Source organism: Colobus angolensis, unplaced genomic scaffold, assembly GCF_000951035.1.
Source record: "Colobus angolensis palliatus isolate OR3802 unplaced genomic scaffold, Cang.pa_1.0 Scaffold233, whole genome shotgun sequence".
In the NCBI taxonomy this organism is placed as follows: domain Eukaryota; kingdom Metazoa; phylum Chordata; class Mammalia; order Primates; family Cercopithecidae; genus Colobus; species Colobus angolensis.
In genome coordinates, this window is record NW_012115522.1 from 3,903,053 (window position 1) to 3,919,255 (window position 16,203).

General features: G+C 47.8%; 1 protein-coding gene across 1 annotated transcript in view; it reads right to left on the reverse strand.

Moving 5' to 3' along the window:
- The window catches only part of EPHX2 (epoxide hydrolase 2, cytoplasmic), a 59,260-nt gene that overhangs the window by 13,670 nt on the left and 29,387 nt on the right, over window positions 1–16,203 (reverse strand). The window contains exons 8-13 of the mRNA XM_011944588.1: window positions 14,206–14,301; window positions 13,614–13,692; window positions 11,933–11,967; window positions 9,262–9,288; window positions 7,679–7,764; window positions 4,433–4,544 (exon numbers count right to left, since the gene is read on the reverse strand). Of these exons, the coding sequence (XP_011799978.1) occupies window positions 4,433–4,544; window positions 7,679–7,764; window positions 9,262–9,288; window positions 11,933–11,967; window positions 13,614–13,692; window positions 14,206–14,301 (435 nt within the window). The remainder of the gene's footprint in view (window positions 1–4,432; window positions 4,545–7,678; window positions 7,765–9,261; window positions 9,289–11,932; window positions 11,968–13,613; window positions 13,693–14,205; window positions 14,302–16,203) is intronic.

The following is a 16,203-nucleotide window of genomic DNA, read 5'->3' on the forward strand; positions in this document are numbered from 1 at the left end:
TCACTGTATCACCCAGGCTGGAGTACAGTGGCACGATCTCGGCTCACTGCAACCTCCACCTCCCAGGTTCAAGCGATTCTCCTGCCTCAGCCTCCCGAGCAACTGGGATTACAGGCATGCACCACCACACCCAGCTAACTTTTACATTTTTAGTAGAGACGGGGTTTCACCATGTCGGCCAGGCTGGTCTTGAACTCCTGACCTCAGGTGATCCGTCTGCCTGCTGAGATTACAGATGTGAGTCACCACACCCAGCCCAAAAGGGCATTTCTTTTGCCTGAAATCTGCCTCTAGCTTGCTATATGGTTCCAGACACATACATAGGTGCCTGCCACCCAGTCTTCCTCAAAGTAATACAAATTCACACGTGTGGTTTAAGGAGGGAGACAGCAGGGTTCACAGGATATCCTAGGCACATTCTGGTGTGGGGGGCTGAGGGGGTGTAAGTATCCCCCAGGCCAAGTGAGGACTTCAGGAATCCTTAGAATTAAAACATGGAACAGCTGAGCTGAAATGACCCAGCCGATTCCACTGGCCTTCGCTGTCAGAGCTGCCTGGTCTTCATGCTTTCTCACTATACACATGGAAAGCTGTCACCTCTTCTCTGAGAAGGAAAGAAAAACAAGCCTTTTTTGTTTCTAGCAGACTTGGCAGATTCCCAGGCCAAGACTCAGCACATTGGCTAAGGGTTCAAAGAGCTATATTGGAGCTGACTCTAAACTTAGAGTTAATCTAAGCCTCACCCTGCAGTGCTCAGCAGAGTTGAGCCAGAAGTGGGGAAGACAGGGCTGGATGCAGTGGCTCACCCAGCACTTTGGGAAGCTGAGGAGGGTGGATCACCTGAGGTCAGGAGTTCAAGACCAGCCTGGCCAACATGGTGAAACCCTGTCTCTATTAAAGATGCAAAAATTAGCCAGGCATGGTGGTGGGTGCCTGTAATCCCAGCTACTCGGGAGGCTGAGGCAGGAGAATTGCCTGAACCCGGGAGTTGGAGGTTGCAGTGAGCCGAGATCGTGCCACTGCACTCCAGCCTGGGGGATACAGTGAGACTCTGTCTCAAAAAATAATGATAAAAAAAAAATAAGTAGGGGAGACAGGTGTACCCACGGCACAGAAGGAGTCTTCCTTAGGCTGCCTGGGTCTGGAGCAGCCTCAGTGCTCCTAGGGAGAAGGAGGAGATGTCAGAAATGCCTCCTTCTGGCCAGGGAGGGAGTGGGTTAGGAGGTGGCAGGAAGGAGTAATTCCCAGCACCCACTATGCATCCAAGAGCTGTTCTCCACGTTATTGGCTTTATTTGCTGGAATCAGCTTAAGTTTGACCTGGAGTCAGCTTAAGTTTGAAGCTATTACCTGTTTGAAAACCACCTAAAACCAAGCTTTTGCAGATGAGGAAACCAAGGGTCAGAGATGGGAAGTACCTTTGCCTACTCGTTCCTTAGGGAGTAGGTACCAGGCAGGCTGTCAGGAACCCCTGTGAGTGATTTCTCCTCCAGTCCCAGTTCTGTGCCTGTTGAGTGGTTCCAGTGGCTGGATGCAGCCCAACCTGGTTGCTGGGTATCTTTCTGTGGCCAGATCACTAATTTGAATATCTAACATTTCCCTGCCAAGGCGCTTTGTTCTTAAGAACAAAACCGTCCCCAAAACTCTCATTGCAGATTTTAAACCCAGCTGCTACAACAGAATAGAGGTACTGATTTTTCCACAATAACTGTTAACAACCTTTGAAACAAAAAACTGTGCCTTGACAAGGGCTGTAATTACTAAGCGTCTTTCTCCTAAGGTCACTTTTGCCATCAGGATTTTGAACTTATCCCGATTTGTCCCTCCTCTCTCTGCTTGACTCCCCAGAGCACAAAGAACAAAGCCCAAGCTCCCCTCCAGCACGGCTTAGTTGGAGGCATGGGCTTGGGAGTCAAACAAGCCTAGGTCGATATCCTGACCCAGTCATGTACCTGGTCTTGGGCCAGTTGGAGTTAAGCCCTCTGAGCCTCTGTTTGCTTGGCTGAGAAGATAGGAGAGGATTCTTTGTGTTTCTGTGAAGATTAGAACCATGTGGCATATGAGAGCTCAAAACCAGCTGTAGCTGTAACCCACTGACAGATGACTGGATTAAGAGAAGGTGGTCTACACACACCATGGAATAGTATTCAGCCTTAAAAAGAAGGGCAGTTCTGGCCCCTGCTACAACATGGGTGAACCTTGAAGGCATGATGCTAAGTGAAAAAAACTAGTCACAAAAGGACAAATACTGCATGTTTCCACTTATATGAGGTTCCTAGAGGAGTCAAAATCATACAACAGAAAGTAGAATTGTGGCTGCCAGGGCTGGGAGGAGGGGAGACGAGGAGTTAGTGTTTAATGGGTGAAGAGCTTCAGTTGGGAAGATGAAAATGTTCTGGAAGTGGATGTGGTGATGGCTGCACAACAATGTACATGTGCTTAATGCCACAGAGCTGCACACTTACAAACAGGTAACATGGTCAGTTTTACATTACATGTATTTTACCACAGTTAAAAGTATTTTAGGCCACGTGCAGCAGCTCACACCTGTAATCCCAGCACTTTGGGAGGCCAAGGCATGTGGATCACCTGAACCCAGGCGTTTGAAACCAGCCTGGTTAACATGGTGAAACCCCATCTCTATATTTTCACGCCTGTAATCCCAGCACTTTGGGAGGCCGAGGCGGATCACGAGGTCAGGAGTTCGAGACCAGTCTGGCCAATATGGTGAAACCCTGTTTCTGCTGAAAATACAAAATAAATAAATAACAACAACCAAAACCAAAAAACTAGCCAGGCATGGTGGCAGGCACCTTAGTCCCAGCTACTCGGGAGGCTGAGGCAGGAGAATCGCTTGAACCTAGGAGGTGGAGGTTGCAGTGAACCGAAATTACACCACTGTACTCCAGCCTGGGCAACAGAGGGAGACTCTGTCTCAAATAAAATAAAATAATAAAATAAAATAAAAATAAAAAATACACACACACAAAGTTAGCCAGGTATGGTGGCATGCACCCGTAGTCTCAGCTACTCAGGAGGCTGATATGGGAGGATCATCTGGGCCTGGAGAGGTCGAGGCTGCAGTGAGCTATGATCACATCACTGCACTCCAGCCTGAGTGACACAGTGAGACCCTGTCTCAAAAAAAAAAAAATTTTTTTTTTAATGGGCTAAATACCATACGAGGACACAAGGAGAAGAGGACTACCCACAAACCAAGGAGAGAGGCCGCAAGAGAAACCAACTCGACAAATACCCTGATCTTGAACTTCCAGCCTCTAAAACTGTAAGACTATGAATTTCTGTTGTTGAAGCTGCCCAGTCTGTTGAGCTACCTAGCCTTTGTTATGGCAGCCCCAGTAAAGTAATACGCCCTCTACACCACACACCATACCCATAGTCTCACCATTGAGACTGTCTCACACTAATGAAGGACATGGTGCTTTCATTCAGGCCAAAGGAAGCTCGTGGATTCCCACACACCAGGGCTGTGGCACAGCAGGGCCCAGGCCTCCCCGCAGGATGTGGCCACGTGGGATGCGACATGTTGAGGTCTCTTCAAAATGCTGCTGGGAGCTTTTGGTGAATGAGTCCAGTTATTGCCTGAATCGCAAAGCTCCTTTCACACAGATGCTGTCTCATTAATGAAAATAATTGTTGGAGAAGAGTTACTCATTGAATCACAACTGGGATGTTGTGGTCTTGCTGGAAATGGTCCCTTCCAAGAGGATAAGAGGTGGAGGCTGGGAGAGGAACGTGGGAGACACTCTCACATTCCTGATTAATTAATTACTTCCATTCCTCTCTCTGGAGTGTGCAGGAAACGTCTCTTATTCTCTCTGGATAATTCCCACAAGTGGATGCCCACAGAAGACGGCAGCTGCAGCGGGGGCACCAGGCCAGGTGACGTTGACTCCTGATGCTGCTCTCAGTGAATTCCAGTTAACAGTGGCAGGGATGCCCCAATACACATATCAGCCATGTCCGGGGGCATCTCTGAAAGGCATCTTCGTGGCACGTGTATTAATACCGAGAAACTTTCAGATTCTTCAGAGCACACGTGGGGCCTGCTGCAGGACTCTTTGACCCTGGTGCCATAATCACCAGCCTTTCAGCCAGAGAACCAGGAGGGGTGGCTCTACCTGAGCACTGAGCCCCCAAACTCTGCAATTGCAGAGACACCGGAGAAGCCATCCCCTCAGGGTACAACATCCCCGGGCCCTTCACCACCCAAACACACATGGAAATGTGCCATTGCCTGGGAAGGACCAGCTGGGCACGGCAGCCGGTTTCACCTGAGCCCATTTGTATAATTGTTTCTGACTAATGCCATATAAAATTAAAGGGGACAGAGATAAAGCAAACAAGAAGGAGACAGGCAGGGGAAAGGCAAACATGAATGCTCCCATTGTTGCCCTTGGTGCCACACTTACTGGTTCTTGGAAGTAGAGCTGGTAATCAAATACCGGGTTGGCTTTGATACTCTCCAAAGGGGGCACGTCGGGATTTGCCGGTATGAAGGGAGTATTCAAACTGGCCACCGCCCTACAGAAATAAGAGGCAGCAAGACATAGCCCTGTAAGAAGGCAGTCTTACAAGAGCCACAAAGGACTTTGAAGTTCAAAACCGAAGCTCAGAGTGGGAACATTCTATGCACAAGGTCATACAATAGCAGTGAATGGGAGAATGGGATCAGAACTCAGGATTTTCGATTCCTAGTTCAGTGCTTTTTTTTTTCCCACTAAACTGCAGTAGTTCTCACCAACTTGCCTTAGACACATAGGAACATGCACACACACACACACACACACACAGTACACACACTACACATACTATAGCAACCCTGAGTAGAATATGGAGACATGAATCTCTCTCTAGTTTTAAAATATGCATTCATTTTTTTCCTCCCTTTATTCACTCACTGTGTCTCCTCTGGATTGAGCATAATTCTATGGTATATACTAGAGGAGAGAAAATGTAAAATGAATAAAAATATCGTTTCTATCCTCAAGGAGCTCATTATAATTTAATAAGGAAAAACAGAACAACACACAATGACCTTATGAGATGACTATGACATGAGCCATAGAACAGCACAAAATAGCATGAGAGTTGGAAGGAGATAAGAAATTCCTGAACTGGGCATCATGGAGGACCCTGTGGAAAAGGGAGCATTTGAACTTGGTTTTTCAGAATGGGGAGAGTTGGGGAGGGGAACAAGGCCTGGGAGGGGAACAACATGAGGTAGCCTAAGCAAATTCTAGAAGGGGGCAAAGCTTGCAGCTGTGTTCAATGGAGCAGAGAGTCAGAATGGCTAGAAGCCAAGCATGGAATGTGATATGTTGGAAAATAACAACAGAAAGGCAGTAGGGAGCCTAGACATGAAGGGCCCCGAGTCTGAATTTGATGCTGTAAGAACCAAGAAAACCATGAGGGCTTCTCAGAAGAAGGGAGGGTGGATTCGAGTTGCAGTCAGGATGATTAATCCAGCCCTTAGAGACCACGTGGACACAGAGGGAGAGGTCAGGAAGATTAATCAAGCACTGATAGACCACATGGACACAGACAGAGAGGCTAGAAGCCAGGAACCCAGCCAGTAGACCACTGACTTATCACCTGAAGATGGAATAGGATGCTAACAAAAGGAATAGAAAACATGGACGGGCGTAGTTGTCTCATGCCTGTAATCCCAGCAGTTTGGGTGGATCACTTGAGGCCAGGAGTTCTAGATCAGCCCGGCCAACGTGGTGAAGCCTCATCTCTACTAAAAGTACAAAATTTAGCCAGGCATGTTGGTGCACGCCTGTGGTCCCAGCTACTCGGGAGGCTGAGGCAGGAGAATCACTTGAACCCAGGAGGCAGAGCTTGCAGCTACACTCCAGCCTGGGCAACAGAGTGAGACTCTGTCTCAAAAAAAAAAAAAAAAAGGAATAGAAAAGGGGATGAATTTGAGGGGCAAATACAGCTCATTGCTATCTTTCCTTTTGTTCACTTTAACCAGTATGTCGTGCAGTCTGTAGGGTCACTTTTTGGTGAACCCAATTCTTAAGAATCAAGCTCTTATTTCCACTTTGAATGAGAGAGGGGACAGAGAAAGAGAGAGGGAGAAGTTAGAATATACTATGTACCCACAAGAAATTTTTAAAAAACATTTAAAAAGCTGGAGAGATGAACACAACAATAGCATGAAAACTTTAACAATATTTTAGGAAACATTTGATTCTTTTTACTCTTTGATATAATCCTATCATTTGAGCCAGGAATGAAGCAGAACAAAGTTTCCTGGTAGTTCCAATCTCGGAAACTTAGCCAAATACAAAATAACTGGGTTAGTTAGGGAAATGCAGATGGCAGCTAAGGATGATGTTTCTTTAACTTGCTAAGATCAGAGGCTGAAATGGGAGGTGAGACAGGTTTAACGGCAGCTCACCAGCTCAAACGGCCCAAGAGACTACAGAGTCTCTGGGCCCAAAACCTGCCATCTGATAGCTCTCACTCAAGCCATGAAATGCTGGTGTACGAATGATTATGAATGAAATGGTGGGGACCATGACATGCTGGGCTCACTGGACAGTTGCACAGCATTTTCTGGTTGTGGAGTCAGGGAGGAGTTACCATCACCACTTTGTGGTTGAGAAAGCCCAAGCCTAAGAAGCGCAGTGATGTGTCACACAGCCGATCAGGGCAGATTGAAGGCCACACTTTCTGATTCTCAGTCCAGGACTGAAGACACACCTGTTGTAGCCCTCAAGCTCAGCCACTATCCTCCTGCATTCCCACTGGCCACTCGGGCCCTGAGTTATCTGTCCCATTGCCTGTAAGTGGAACAGGTGCTGCTTCCTAACACATTAGCTCATTAGCTCATTAGGCCCTTTTTTTTTCTGAAACGGAGTTTCACTCTTGTCGCCCAGGCTGGAGTGCAATGACACTCACTAACCACCTGAACACACACGGAAATGTGCCATTGCCTGGGAAGGACCAGCACGGCAGTCAGTTTCACCTGAGCCCATTTGTAAAACTGTTTCTAACGCCACATAAAATTAAAGGGGACATAGATAAAGCAAACGAGAAGGAGACAGGCAGGGGAAAGGCAAACATGAATGCTCCCGTTGTTGCCCTTGGTGTCATACTTACTAGTTCTTGGAAGTAGAGCTGGTAATCAAATACCAGGTTGGCTTTGACACTCTCCAAAGGGGACACGATGGGATTTATTATTATTATTATTATTTGAGACAGAGTCTCACTGTATCACCCAGGCTGGAGTACAGTGGCACGATCTCGGCTCACTGCAACCTCCACCTCCCAGGTTCAAGCGATTCTCCTGCCTCAGCCTCCAGAGTAGCTGGGATTACAGGTACCCACCACCATGCCTGGCTACTTTTTGTACTTTTAGTAGAGACGGGGTTTCACCATGTTGACCAGGTTGGTCTCGAACTCCTGACCTCAGGTGATCCACCCACCTCAGCTTCCCAAAGTGCTGGGATTACAGGCATGAGCTACCACGTCCGGCTAGGCCCTCTTTTCAATGTGTCACCAGACACTAAAGAGTGAAGACATCACCTTCCCAGATTACCTACTTGTTTTTGAGAAGTTTTCTAGGGTTAAAGGTCTGAGGAACAATTCTCACAGGAGCCCAACTCCAGCCTCCCCCAAATCCTTATTGCCTAAAGCCCAATTACCTCACTCTCTCGGGGAAGAAGAGAGCCATGTACCACACCAGCATACCTCCCCAGTCATGGCCAATGAACACTGCTTGAGAGAGGCCCTAGAGAAGGAAAAAGAAGGGAGCCAAACGTGAGGAGGTTTCTGGAATGGGGTGCTGAGAGGTTCAGCCCTCAGCCAGCCCCTTGACACCAGGGCCTCCTCCTCCAACCCACAGCAGTTCTCCAAATGCCCACTCTTCAAACCTCTCCTCCCTCCACCAGCCACAGACCCTCAACACAAATAGCCAGCCTTTTACGCCTGCTTAGGAGACCGAGGCCACAGGCCATGGGTTCCTTGTCCCTGTCTACCTTCTCTCAAATCAAATTCTCCTTCGTTCTTTTCTCCTTTTTCCTCTCTTCTATCTTAAAAGAACTATAACTTACCTCTTCATGTTAAAAGTATGTCTTTTATCATATGATTATGCTTCTACTTCCCAAAACCCTACTTTTTTTGGAAGCTCTCCTCCCTTAAACAACCATTAAAAGTCCCAAAGCATCTTTAATCTCTCTTTTTCTGCTGCCGGTACTGACAATGACGACGTCAACTCCTTTTCATGGAGCAGCTATAGCCACATGTCGCTTAACAAGGGAGACACATTCTCAGAAATGTCGGGTGGTTTCGTCATACAAACATCACAGAGCAAAACCTAGATAGCAGAGCCTATCCACACCTCCCTCCACACTGACTCCACTGGTAGCCACCACAGAGTCACTGTCTTAACAATAAGGGACACCCTTCTAGACAGAAGACTGTAGAGAGTCAGGACTGGATGGCCACTCTGGGCCATGCCCTGTTCCCTGTCCCCATCACATACAAGAGTTCCAAACCTAATCCCAGGAAACTGAGAATCTGCAGAGGGCAGGGACCATGATATCCTCAGTCTCTTCCCTGCCGTGTCAGGCACAGCACCCTGCTGGTAAATCAGAGGTCAGCGTCCTAGATCCTCTCTGACTCCCACATCCAATTAAGAGGCCCTAAGTCCCACAGCTCCACAGTCCTTCCCTGTCCTCCACTGCTGCTGTCCTGGCTGAGCCTGACCCCTCCGCCGTCCATTCTGCCCCCTGACCTCACCTGGGGAAGGGGAGGCTGTTATACCATGCAGTCTTGGGAGTGGGAAGCGTACTCTGCAAAAGCACATTCTCAGCTCACCACTGCTGATTTGCTTTCATTTGGTATCATTGAGTTTGACATTCCCGACAATGTCATATGCAAGCAGTAGGTTCTAGGAGTTTCAGAAGGGATGAAAGTTTAGAGAGATGGGAAATATTAGCCTATGGGGTGTTTTCCAAACTTCTCTACCTGATACTCAAGGCTGTCCTCCCTGGTCCCATTCCCTGGAACCTGCCCTTCATTAAAGGACAAAGAAACGAGCTAATCTCCTCCTTGCTCTTTGCCATCTGTTTCTGTGATTTCCTCTGCCCATGTCCACTCTGCCCTCAACTGCCCCCAAATGTGCCCTCCCTGCCTGTGCACCTCTGCTCGAGGCTGACACCTTTTCTTTAATTACCCAGGTCCCAAAGGAATTCTCCAAAGATATCAGTTCAAAATAATGACTTACCAATTTATCCAGGAAGGTTACCATCTCCTAAGAAAGAAGACACACACAGCCAAAATCAGCAACCGCACCTGCCTGCCTCAGCCTTTATGATGGGCTGAACTGTGTCCTCCCCAAAACTGCTGTGTTCAAGTCCTAAACCCCAGGGCCTCAGAATGGGATTGTTTTTGAAGATACAGCCTTTAAAGGGGTGATTAAGGTAAAATGAGATTATATGGGTGGGCCCTAATCCAAAGTGTCTGGAGTCCTTATAAGAAGAGGAGATTAGGCCGGGCACAGTGGCTCAAGGCTGTAATCCCAGCACTTTGGGAGACCGAGGTGGGCGGATCACAAGGTCAAGAGATCGAGACCATCCTGGCCAACATGGTGAAACCTCACCTCTACTAAAAATACAAAAATCAGCTGGGTGTGGTGGTGCATGCCTATAGTCCCAGATACTCGGGACGCTGAGGCAGGAGAATCACTTGAACCTGGGAGGCAGAGGTTGCAGTAAGCCGAGATCGCACCAGCCTGGACACTCCATCTCAAAAACAAACAAACAAACAAAAAAAACCCAAAAATTAGCCGGGCACGGTGGCAGGCACCTGTAATCCCAGCTCCTCAGGAGGCTGAGGCAGAAGAATCGCTTGAACCCAGGAGGAGGAGGTTGCAGTGAGCCGAGATTGTGCCACCATACTCTAACGTGGGTGACAGATCAAGACTCTGTCTCAAAAAAAAAGAAGAAGAAGAAGAGGAAGAGATTAGGCTGGGCGCAGTGGCTCACACTTCTAATCCTAGAACTTTGGGAGGCCGAGGCAGGAGGATCCCTTGAGCCCAGAAGTTGGAGACAGCCTGGGAAATATAGGGAGACCCTGTCTCATATTAAAAAAAAAAAGAAAGAAAGAAAGAAACGAAAAGAGAAGAGGAGGAGATTAGGACACAGACACCCACAAAGGGACGAGCATATGAGGACACAGGAAGAAGGCAGTATCTACAACCCCAGGAGAGGCCTCAGGAGAACCAACCCTGATGACACCTTGATTTTGGACTTCCAGCCTCCAAAACTGTGAGAAAACAAACATCTATTGTTGAAGCTGCCTGGTCTGTGACACTTTGTTACAGCAGCCAGGCTGAGCAGTGCAGCCATCCATCATTCAGCAGCCTTCATGACATCACCCTTCCCTTCCTTCCTAGCATCCTCTCAGGAACCAAGCTGACTCCAAACATGCACAGTGAATTATTCAGTGTACACCAATACATCCCTAACTATCCCATCACCATTGTAAGACAGCAAGCCTGGGCTCTTCCCTGGAGGGGGATGGAAGACAGCTGCCCTGTAGAGCTTGCCCCCGTGCTACTGCAGGGGAGCAGTGAGAGGCTTGTTCCATCCCGGGGACAACACATTCCTGCCCCCACCACCCACTGTCCTGACACAGAAACTGGCTTCTTTTGCTGAGCATCATCTTTTGAGGGTTCATTCCTGCTGAAGCTTGCACCAGCACCTCATTCCTCTGTACAGCCGAACAGTGTCCCACTGTAGGGATGGGCCACATTTTATTTATCCATTCATCAGCTGATGGACATGTGGGTTGTCTCCATTTCTGGCTGTTAGGAATAATGCTGCTGTGAACATTTGTATCTGGGTTTTTTTTTGTGGACATATGTCATCGATTTTCTTGGGTAAATACCTAGCTGTGGATGTACTCATGATTTTCAAAGTTGGAACAGGAGGATGGGAGCACCATCTTGTTTGTTTTTGGTAAAAGGACTTTCTTCAAGAGACCAGTTCTCCTAAGTGACCCAATGTGCCTGTCTCAAGAATGGATTTTGATGGAAATAAGCAAGGCTCCTGGGGTCATTGGTGAGACCTTGGTAGGATTTTGGGGGAGACACTCGGGATCAGGAGCAGCAGAGTGCAAGAGGTAAAGACTGGGAAACTGAGGAAGGAGGAGCAGCCCTGCCTGGAAACGGAACTTTTACCCATGATTGCTTCTGAGATGCCAAAGCCAGCACATGAAGCTGGGGGGCACACATGAAGGGGAGGAGCCCCCCCAAGGGCTGTGACTCAGAGACAGAGGCTTTTGTAATCTCCGTGTCACCAGCAGCATTACTAGTTCCCCAGCTAATCTGAGGACTGTTTCCTCCCCTGGGCTCCCCTAGCCTTTGCTTTTGCTCCTGAGCTGCATGGAGGTTTGGGACCCAGTCTCTCCTCACCTTGGCCTTGGCCTCCCCTGCCAGTACTGAAGTGAGGGGCCCCTCTACAGGATGGTGCTTACACCCGTCTTAGGGCAGGAACTCCATGCTGGTCACCAGTCTGCAGAGGTCTGGCCTAGGTCTGGTCAACGTCTTTACCAGAACAAAGTGACTTTATTCAATGCTCTAGATGGTGAGGCAATGGAACGCAGTACTGCAGGCTTCCAAAATGGCTCTACTGGCTATTGACCTCAGGCAATTACCTTTAATTCCCCTGACTCAGTCTTCTCTTCTGTCAATTGCTTGAAGGAAGACCTGGCACACAGTCAATGCTGCATACATGTTAGCTGTCATTTGGAAATACTGTTCTACTTTCAGTAGGAATTTACACCCAGAGGCTGTGAAATGATGCTTCCCTAAAATTTGAATGGATACCCCAGCTTTGGATTTATAGCAACAAAAAAAGCACGATGGGGAAGATGTTACCCAAGATCCTTCTTACCTTACATAACACTTCCATGCAATATTCTTCTATTTCTGCAATTAAAAATAAAAGAAACATATTTAATTCACGTTACTTAAAATATATCAACACACCAAAAGGGCCGTTTTGCAAAGAAAACCAAACACCAAACAACAACAACAACAACAACAAACCCACAAAAACTTATTAAAGCCTTAGACTGAGGTAGACCCAAGTGTTTATTTTTGCTTTTGTTGCCTGCGCTTTTGATGTCATATCCCTCCGTGAAATCACTGCCAAGACCAATGTCAAGCTTTCCCCCTGTGTTTTCTTCTAGAAGCGGTACAGTTTCAGGTCATACATCTAAGCCTTTCATCCATTTTGAGTTGATTTTTGTGTGTGGTGTAAGATAAAGGTCCAATTTCATTCTTTTTCATGTTTCCCCACCACCATTTGTTTGAAGAGAGTGTCCTTTCTCTACTGTGTATTCTCGGTACCCTTATCAAAGATCAGTTGACCACATATATGTGGATCGACTGCTGGGCTTTCTTTTCTGTTCCACTGAACTACGTCTGTCTTTATGTTTGTATCGCACTGTTTGTATCATACTATAGACTTGTAATATAGTTTGAAATCAGGAAGTGTGCTTCAAATGCCTCCAGCTTTTTTATTCTTTCTAAAGGTCACTTTGTCTATTTGCGGTCTTTTGTGGGTCCATAAGAACTGTAGAATTGCTGTCTCTATCTTTGTAAAAAATGCCATTGAGATTTTGACAGGGATTGCATTGCATCTGTAGATTGCTTTGGGTCATATAAGTACCCAAATCAATGGGTAGTATGATTTTTAAAAATAATAGCAATTTTAACAATAACAGTATTTTAACAATAGCAATTCCAGAAAGCAAAAAGAAAACGAACAAAAATAGAGAAAATCCAAGAGAAAAAAATGTCAAATAAATAATTCATGAAAAGTTACAAGAACTGAAAGATAAATGTACCCAGCAAATTAGGTCTCTACTAAAAATCCAAAAATTAGCTGGTGTGGTGGCACACATGTGTTGTCCCAGCTACTTGGGAGGCTGAGGCAGGAAAATCACTTGAACCTGGGAGGCAGAGGTTGCAGTGAGCCAAAATCACGCCACTGCACTCCAGCCTGGGTGACAGAGTGAGACGCCGTCTCAAAAAAAAAAAAAAAAAAAAAAAAAAAGGAAATTGTGGGGCCATCTGTAACATGGAGGAAGCTTCAGGACATTATGCTAAGTGAAAGAAGCCAGGCACAAAAGCACAAATGCTGTATGATTCCACTTATATGAGGTCTTTAGAGGAGTTAGATTCATAGGGACAAAAAGTAGAAAGGGGATTGCCAGGGGCTGGGAAGAGGAAGAACTGAGGACTGAATACAGCCTTTCAGTTTTGCAAGATGAAGAATGTTCTGGAGATGGATGGTACATTCTATGTCTGCCATCCCCCATGATCAGTGGGAGATCCCTTGGAGCATGGGCCTTTGGGGCTGCTGTATTCATTCAGAGTGTGGGGGCAGGGCCATCTGAGGCCCAAAGTACAGAGACACAGGGCACTGTAGGAGAGGAAAGAGGTGAAGTCAGACTCTCTTAAGGGGAAGGTTACTCTGATCTGGGACCAGGGAAAGCACTGAGATGTGGAGTGCTCAGGCAGGTAGAAGGCAAGACCAGCTTAAGACAGCTACAAGACAGCGCACCCACCAGGAGGAGCAGACGACTCTCCATAGCCTTTCATGTCCATAGCTATGACCCGGTAACCTGCCTGGGCCAGAGCAGGGATCTAGAAAACAAACAGGCACACTCCAGCACGGTCCCATCAGTCCTAGGCGGATACTCCCTCTTTGCTTCCCTCCATCCCCTTCTTCCTGTAAATGGCTCAAACGAAAGAGCCACAAGGCACTACCTAGTATCTTTGCCATGGGGCTGCAATGAGCCCATTTATACAGGGCTGCTGTGGGTGGTGGCGGGGCTTGTACACAGGAGAAATGCCACATCTAACAGAGCATCTTTCCTGGCAAAGCTCTTGCAGCTTTCTATACTCATTACAGAGAGTTGCCAGCAGGGGGCATGGAGTGTCTTAAAGAAGTCTGCCCTTTTCTAACCTGCAAAGGCACCTCGTGGCCTAGCACAGCCCTGAGGTCTGGAGTCACCCTCCTGCCCCAACCTGGTCACACTTTGGAGACAATGCTCCACTGTAAGGTTTCAGCTTCCTCACAACAGTCCACATCAGGCCACACCATCTAGACTCCCTCCACCTCACCCTGACCGCTGCACCTTCCCCAGCTTTTCTCACCTGGTACCTCCAAGAATACCAGCTCTCGGGAAATCCATGGCAGAGGCACACAGCAGGGCCGGAGCCCAGCTCCACAAAATGCAGACGGACCCCAGGCTGTGGAAGGGAAAGAGGAGCGGGCAGCGGCCAAGCACCAGGCCCAGTGGACCCAGGCCCCACAGCGTCTACAGAATGCCAGGGCCATTTCAGTCCATTGCTGGATCACGCATGACCCAGATTTCTCAGTGAAAGACCCCAGTGTTAGATGAAAATGGCTGAGAAGAGGCCCTGGTCAACCTACTCAATAAAAACAGGTGGCTCTCACCATAACCTAAGAACTCTGCAAAGATTATGATGTTGGAAAACAAAACAACACACTTCTTTTTCCTCTCTACAAGGCCCCCATGCTCTCAGAATTTCTGGTGCTGTTGTGATGTGTTTTCAGTATATTAAACAGGGGGCTGATAATGTGCAGAGCGTAATATTCATGGTCATGTGCAGAATACCGTTGCAAGACTTTTCCTTAGTTCAGCTAAAGACGGGGTCCTTGTCCCACGGTCATGAAAATATAGGCTTGCAGACAATTTGAAGCGTGAGTAAACAGCAGGGTTTTATTGGGTGAAAAGGTGAAAAAGGGGAAACAGGGACTCTGCAAAGCCAGAGTTCCTGCCAGAGCACTTCCTGCCTCACTGTTAGCATCCCAGTTTCCACACAGGAAGAGGAGGGGCCAGGCTCCCCCCTGCTGCAAAGGGCGAGAACTTCCTGAGGTTCCACCCCAGTGCACAGGCTGTTTGGAGTTTCTCTGGGGACCCCCTCCCACCTGGCTATCTCAATACCATGAGTGTTTCATTAAGAGCTGTTTACTTCTTAAATAGGAAATCTGTTCAAGCTTTGCCACACCCACAGTCTTTCTGGGGGCTATGGGTGTGGCAGAGACTGTGAGGGCTTGACAAGGTCTGTGTTCCCATCTTCTTCCAGGCACATGGTAGCATCTTACAGAGCACCTCCCCCTCCTACATTACAACTGAGCTCCGGCCAGTGTCTCCCAGAGGAAATGTGACTCTGATTGTTCTCCTGCATTTCCTTTAGGATAGTGGAGATATGTAATTGGGGTAAGAACAGGGCACTTTGATTATTTGGTTCATTTGGCTGGATCCCACCATAATAGTCAAGGCTGGTTAGTGGCTGTAACAGACACCCTGCATCCAGGAGGTTTGACCCAGAAGGTGCTGCATCCAGGGCTCACAGGAACCTCCTGTGCGTGGCCTCTCTCCCTTTGCCTGACATGGGCCTTGAGGAAGGTGGAGGCAGCAGAGAGAAGGAGCCTGGTTGTTTGAATGGCTGCGTGGACAGAGCCCACCGCACTACACTGCGCTGTAGGCGAGAAACACACTTGGTGTGAAGCCACTGAAAGGGGCAGGGTGTTTGTAACAGCCACTAACCAGCCCTGACTATTATGGTGGGGTCCAGCCAAATGAACCAAGTAATCAAAGTGCCCTGTTCTTACCCCAATTACATATCTCCACTATCCTAAAGGAAATGCAGGAGAACAATCAGAGCCACATTGTAGAAATTCACGGGGAACAATTCCACTTGGCTATATCTCAGATGACTCCAAGCTGTGCCCCACACTGGAAGTTTCTTTTTTGGACAGTGTGGGGACATGGTCTCATTTTGTTGCCTAGGCTGGAGGGCAGGGGCATGATCACAGCTCACTGCAGCCTCAAACTCCTGGGCTCTAGCGATCCTCCCACCTCAGTCTCCCAAGTAGCTGAGACCACAGATGCGCACCACCACCCCAACTAATTTTTACATTTTTTTGTAGAGATGGGAGTCTCACTATGTTGCCCAGGCTGGTCTCAAACTCCTGGCATTAAGTGATCCTCCTGCCCTGGGCTTCCAAAGTGCTGGGATTACAGGTATGAGCCACCACACCTGGCCCCACACGAAGTTTCATTCATAATTCCCAACAAGCTATTTTGCTCAAGAAAACATTAGGTGGGCATCTGGCAGTCTTTC